General features: G+C 36.7%; 1 protein-coding gene across 1 annotated transcript in view; it reads right to left on the bottom strand.

Annotated features, from left to right (window-relative positions):
• Nucleotides 1-1,326, bottom strand: part of matn1 (matrilin 1, cartilage matrix protein) — a 9,120-nt gene extending 7,794 nt beyond the window's left edge. The window contains exon 1 of the mRNA XM_015372351.1: nucleotides 1,070-1,326. Within this exon, the coding sequence (XP_015227837.1) occupies nucleotides 1,070-1,160 (91 nt within the window). The 5' untranslated portion in view covers nucleotides 1,161-1,326. The remainder of the gene's footprint in view (nucleotides 1-1,069) is intronic.
• Nucleotides 1,327-6,576: the final 5,250 nt, after the last annotated feature.

Raw genomic sequence — 6,576 nt, 5'->3', positions numbered from 1 at the left:
TATATATATATATATATATATATATATATATATATATATATATCTTTTAATAGTAAAAGCTTTTGAGGAAAATTTTGCAATTTTCAGCTTCGATTACTATTGATTCTGCCTTAAATACTTCACTCTTATTCGTAGTTCAATAATTCAATAAAAGATAAAATTCTGAATTATTTTAGGCAGATGCAATATATAGATTATATATAATATATTATATCCCCAGTGTCTGGAAAGCTTGTTTTTTTATATATATATTCTGTAATAGCACTCCAAAATAAACACTGATATCATTCAGTGTGCACATCTATAGGCAACTTGAGGTTGAGTGTCAAATTGACATATGATATGTGAAAGCACGAATCAAAGCCATTACCTTTCAGTTACTTGTAACTGAAAGGTAATGTCAAAACAGAGCTATATATTGTAATGCAGAGTCAAAGTTGGGGAGCCTGGGTTTAAAAAGCACCAAAAGTTAGTTTCATAAAGTTACCTAAATTTAAAGATACATTCAACTAGCTCAAATATTTAAATAGAATATTGCTTAATAGCTGTATAAATTAAGATTATTTTGTTTTATAATTCATGTAGATTTCAAAAATAGATAATAATTGCCCACAACGCTCTTAAATTGGAAATAGTGAAACCTTCAGAAACCCTGATAAAATAGTAGAAGAGAATCAACAGCAGCAAAGGCACAAAATGAACCTAGCCTTTTTCAAAGCATCTTTATTCCAATTTCATTTTATTCAAAATGTTTGAAAAAAAATATTTTTTAAAAAATCTTTAATTTAATAACTAAATTTAATTTTGTTTAATATTTCATAACTAAGGTTAAGAAACAAAAATGCAAAACACTTACATTTTATCTCACTTGTGCAAAGGAAATTTTTTTAAATACAATATCTCTTTGATTTAAAGGCTAACAAAGTTATTTCATAACTGAAATCTTAATGTAATTAGAGGTTAAGTTTTTAGGTCAACAGGGGTAAAAAAAAAAAACAACATTGTTAGATTTGACCCATCTCATCTGCGTTTTAGAATTAGGCTTCATGGGTTAAAAGGTCATTCTCACCCATAGCTGCGGCCATGTATTGATCAAAGGTGGCCTGAGCTCCGATAAGGCCGAGGAGCAGCAGCAGGAAAAGCGGCGCAGTGGGTGTCATGGTGACAGCTAAAGGCAGGGGGTCCGAGCGCAGCCACAGACGGTCCAGCAGTTAGAAGCAGAAAGGAGACAGAGCGAGCCGGAGGACGTTCAAGGTGATGAGGACAGCCACAAAGTGAGACGAAGTGAGGCTGAGCTGCGGGTTATCAATGCAAGAGCTTCATACACGCTGCCCACAAAAAGCACCCCCTCCTCCACAACTACAGCATGGGTTCGTGTGTGTTTGTGTCTGTGGGAAAGGAAGGGAAATACCTGCCCAGGGAGGACCTAAACGGTGAGCAAGGAAACACAAATACACCTTGGCTAAGATGTTCAGGTAGGTGTGTGTAAAGTAGGAGCTGTGTGTGTCTGGCTGGGGGTGCAGGACCGACTGGGGTTCGGAGTAAAACGTGAAGGCCAGTTCTGCAGCTCCATGCTGGATTTGGCAAACCTCAAATAAACATCAACATGAATTCCTCTTTTCTCCCCATGTTCTCTCATACAGCAAACACACATTTGTGGGGCGGAAGTGAACGGGAGCCATCACACACAGCCTGCAGTGTTCCTGCCGTTCTCCGTGATGGGACATGTGGGTGAGTTTCTGCTGAAATTCAAACGTACAAGCCATTTCCTGGCTGCTCAGTACAGTAAGCCATAGGCCACATTTTGAGAATTGTTATTTGTCTTTTCATTTTCTAAATCTGTTGTACCAATTAAGATCTACAGAAAAAGGTTAAAAAACCCAGGGAGTAGAGATAAAACTTTTTTTTAGCCCCTCATTTGCTTCTCCATCAGGCTCCCGTGAAGTATCAGGGCCCCAGCGGTGCAAACATACCATAAAAACACACTTTCATCAAAAAGCTCATACACACTTCTTTAATCTTCCTAATCGAAAACAGAGACCCCTTCTTTTCCCTTCAACGCCCAGCTCTTCTCAACCCTCTCCACCTTGCATTCCTCCGTAACCCCCCCTCCATCACACACACATGCACCTCTATCCATCCATCCAACACGCACCCTGAACAAGCCACAATTCAGAGGGGAGGATTGTACAGTACAGTATTTACCTGGAGAGGTTTTCTCCTGAACGAGCACCAGGGTTAACTGGAAATGGTACGTGTTATTCGTGGTTACGGGTTCAGAATTAAATAGGCTACATGTTTTTCTGGAACTTCATGTCATCTTTGGGGAAGGTCTTTTTTGATATGTTTATTTTTATTTTCCTTAAACGGAATTACACATATCAATGTGTACAAACATAGAAAAAGCGGGAAGGAGAGCACACTCAAACACTGATATTATGTCATTTTGTCATCCTGGCAGAGTGAACTGAACCTCACGTACCAGATGAAGTCCAATTTCATTCCATTTTTATTCATTTAAGAATTTTATATCCAAAAACTGTGTTACAGGTAATCCCATTTTTAATCTATAAGTTAATCGTTTATTAAAAAACAGGTAATATTTGGTCTGTTGATCCATCTAATGAATAATCATTTCATTCTCTTTGTTTCTACATGTTTATCCTATGTTTTTATCATATTTCCGTCTGCTTGTAAAGTAGTTTGAGATTCTCTCTTACGGAAATGTGGTTTGCATATAAATGTGTTTTGTCTTATGCTCCCCTGCATGATGGATATTATTAATATACACCTTTAAACCAGCTCTATCCTCGTTTCTTGTGCTGTCAAACGTTTAAAGGAATCCAGCTTAGGCTCATCCAAGCCAAATGACTACAGGCCCATTCATAAACTTTTATTCATTAAAAAAATAACTTTGCAAAAGACGCTGAAGACCTACAGAGTTCTTATCTAGAACTCTATTCTAGATTTTTACACCTTTTTACACCTGGGAGCAGCTTATTATCATCTCTAAAGCTGAAATGACACATCAGCTACATCCGCAAGCACCACCTGAGTCTAAACGATGGCCACAGGGATGCAGAGCGGGAGCAAGGAGAAGAGTGAGGAGCTCATAATTTAAGCCCTCTCTTCCATCAATCATTATGGGCAATGTGAGATCTTTAGGAAACAAGAACTCAGAGCAATGCAGCATTATGTGTTTTACCGAAATGTGGCTGCAGGATTATATTCCTGAATCCAGCGTCTCTCTGCAGGCTTTCTGACCATAACATGTAAGCCATTTCTTCCTAATAGTGTTGAGTCCACTTCCAAGTAAAATATGAAAGTTTTGAGTCACAGTTCTAAACTTTCAATTTTACGTCTTAGACCATTTTGAAGACATGTCAGAGTGTTTGTCAGAGTAATATTACTTTTGAAAGTTTTAAAAGATTAAAAGTGTTTTTTGTTAAAAGAGTGAGCAAGAACAACTGAAATTTTAAATAATCTAATAATCTGTGTTAATGTTTGATTTAAAGCAAACATTAACCAAAAACAAAGAAATCTACATTATTTAGGTAGGAAATTAGTAAATAAATGACTCTTTCCATATGGACTGATGGCAACAGTGCAAGACTCCTTTACCAATACAAGTAACAGAAGATAATTAAGATAAAAACTTTAATTATTTGTAAAATGTCAGAATTGTTTTTGGGATTAAGCTGATTGACATACTTTTATGCTACCTGCCAACTTGGAGGCACTGGCTGGTTTTTGGTTCAGACTGAAAGCATAAAAACTTGTCCTGTAAACATTGGGACCTGTAACTTTCCAAACTCCAGGATTATGTTGGTGAACATAATCTTTAAACATAATCCTATAGTAAATATTGCTAAGCTAATATTAGTTCCTCTCAACTTTGATTAATATTGAAAGTTGGATGCGAGTCACCTTGTAGTCTTGAAAAAAAATAATTATACACTTTTTTCCTGAGTTAGTGTAGTGCTTGTTCCTAGGTTCTGAATATTTGCTAAAATAACATCTTAAACTGAACCTTGAAGAAATGTGTAAGTGACAATAAAGGATATTATTTTATTTTATTCAAACAGGCATTAAGTATGAGAAGAAATAAAGCATGTTGTAGCACACCAGAGTCACTAGCACAATTGTGAACTTAAAGAATTAAGAGGACTTATTTTTGGTCGGTGGTTTACCTGCTTAACACGAGGGATTTTTAGATTTATTTTATTCTTTTGCATATTTTTAGCCTTGTTTTGCTTTAATATTATCTTTATTTAATATAATATTTCAATTTTAGCTTCATTGCTGTGTTTACCCATAAACCAACACAATGGCTACACTCTTATGGCAGCTCTGGCATCAGCTTAGTGATGCTACTTTATACCAGCACTAAGCAAACCATTAAGTATAGCCAATACATTAGATATTGACATACAAAACCTAGAGAAATAAAGACGAATGGACTTTATTAAATTGCAACACTTTTTCTTCATCACCTCCACATTGTATGAGAAGCTATAAATACAGGAGTTCAGGCAGCACTTCATTCTTTTCTTTCGGAAACACACAGAAGCAAGTGGAGGTGGCCGCCTAGGGGTCAGTGCGTAGAGCTTTGAATCATGAGGTTCCAAGTTTGAGCCCCACAGGTTTCCATTCAGGGTCCTTGAGCCAGACCCTTAACCCCAGACTGCTTCTCAGAGGTACATTTTTCCAATGTGAGATTAATTGTTGTAAACAGTATAAAATGCACAAACTGACTGTTCGAAGCAGTAGATTTTATGTCAACTTGTTAAAGATTATTTAAATCAAGACGGCATAATCTGTATTAATGAAAATATAAACAAACCTGAGCTGGTAAACATTTTCAGGCTACAGAAAGACAGAAATAAGATGATCTATGGTTAAATTAAGCAATATGGATGTTTAATGAATAAAAGCTCAAGAAAAGCACCTCCAAAGCATGATGCTGCCACCATCTTATTTAGCAGTGAGCATATGGCTCCTTCCTTCATATATTGATGTTTCCTCTACATGGTTCGTGGTAAACTGCAAATTGTACATCCAGTAGGTTTTCTTTTAACAATGCCTTTCCCCTTGTCCCTTTTTCTATAAAAAACAAAACAAAACATATCCAAAATGTGGATTAGTGCAGCTACTCCAGTTTCTAGTCTTAAAAGGTTTGAAGCATTTTTAGTTAAGACTAAATCCATTTAGCCATTTATTACTTATTTCTGTGTCTTCATGATGAAGTTTCCTAAACTGAAAGATTATAATTTGCACTGAATTTTATAAAGGGGTAATATAGTAATAGCGGATTAGGGAGCAATAGACATCACACAGATTTGTATTTACCAGATCATAAAAAATGTAAATTTCCTTCTACTTAACATGTGTGTGATACTTAGTGTTGCTTATAAAATGACTTCGAAACATATTAGGGTTTTTTTGTTTTGAAGTGATTTGATGTAATTCAGTTCTATTATTTTTATAAAGCACTGAAACGTGTTTGAGAAACCAATCAACTGACAGCTGTCTCACCTGTTTATTTACTTTTATTCAGCAAATTTTGAGTATTTACAGTTTATTTTCCTGAAAATGGAAATGCTCCACCTGTTCTTTGCCAAGACAAACTAGCCTGGTTAGTTTGATTTCAAATAAATACTCCTCACAATAGTGCTGCCAGTTTGTGTAAGAGTGGAAACCAGCATGGGGAAAATAAATGTGATGTGTGGCTTAAATCATTTTTATCCAGAGGTACATTTAGATATTTACCATCAACTGGGTATTTTTCAATATTTGTCGTTATTCTTACATTTCTCGGTGTTTGTTACCTTTTTTCTAGTCACAACTTCTTTGCTCTAAATCTCTTATACAAATAAATATACATCCACCACTATCAATAAACCCTAGTATTTGATTCAACCGAGCAGGGGGGGGTTCAGCCTGTATGTGAGTTTGTAACTGGGAGGATTTTTTTTAACCACATCTATAAATGCTGAAACAAGTTGCCTTTCTTCAAATCTCAGAATACTATGCAAATATTGACACTGTGGGGAGCGTGTTGGACTGAAGCATCCCATACCTGTGCTCCCACACACGCGTCCTCAAAGACAGCTGTGCTCTGAGCTCCCTCTGTTCCCTCCAGGGAAGTCCTGGAAAAATGAATTATATGAAGCTTGCATCTATCACATGACACATGAATATGAAGCAGTCGGAGAGGGCGCAGCCTAGTGTGTCAGACTGTACTTTGCAGTAAAATAAGATTCTTATTGAAAAAACATCCCTGCAGAACATCTGAACAGAGTTCTTCTTCATTTCCAAAGAAAAGCGGAGTGTTGGATTTGGTACAGGACAAAATTTCTATGAATCTGTGAATTTGGGTGTTTTTGCTGCTCCTCCGCTGCCAACTATAACAGCTCAGCAGCCAGTATGCAGGAAGAGAGAGGTTCATTTAAAAACCAAAGAACAGCTCTTACATAACCAACAGTTCTGTTCATCCCCAGAACCCCAGTGTTCCACATACACACATACACCCCCCCACCTTGTCTCCCTCCCACGCCTGCTGGCAGAGTCCACCCA

The sequence above is a fragment of the Cyprinodon variegatus genome, unplaced genomic scaffold, assembly GCF_000732505.1.
Source record: "Cyprinodon variegatus isolate N-32 unplaced genomic scaffold, C_variegatus-1.0 Scaffold71, whole genome shotgun sequence".
Classification (NCBI taxonomy): domain Eukaryota; kingdom Metazoa; phylum Chordata; class Actinopteri; order Cyprinodontiformes; family Cyprinodontidae; genus Cyprinodon; species Cyprinodon variegatus.
Note: the sequence above shows the minus strand (reverse complement) of the source record. Positions and strands in the feature narration are given on the sequence as shown.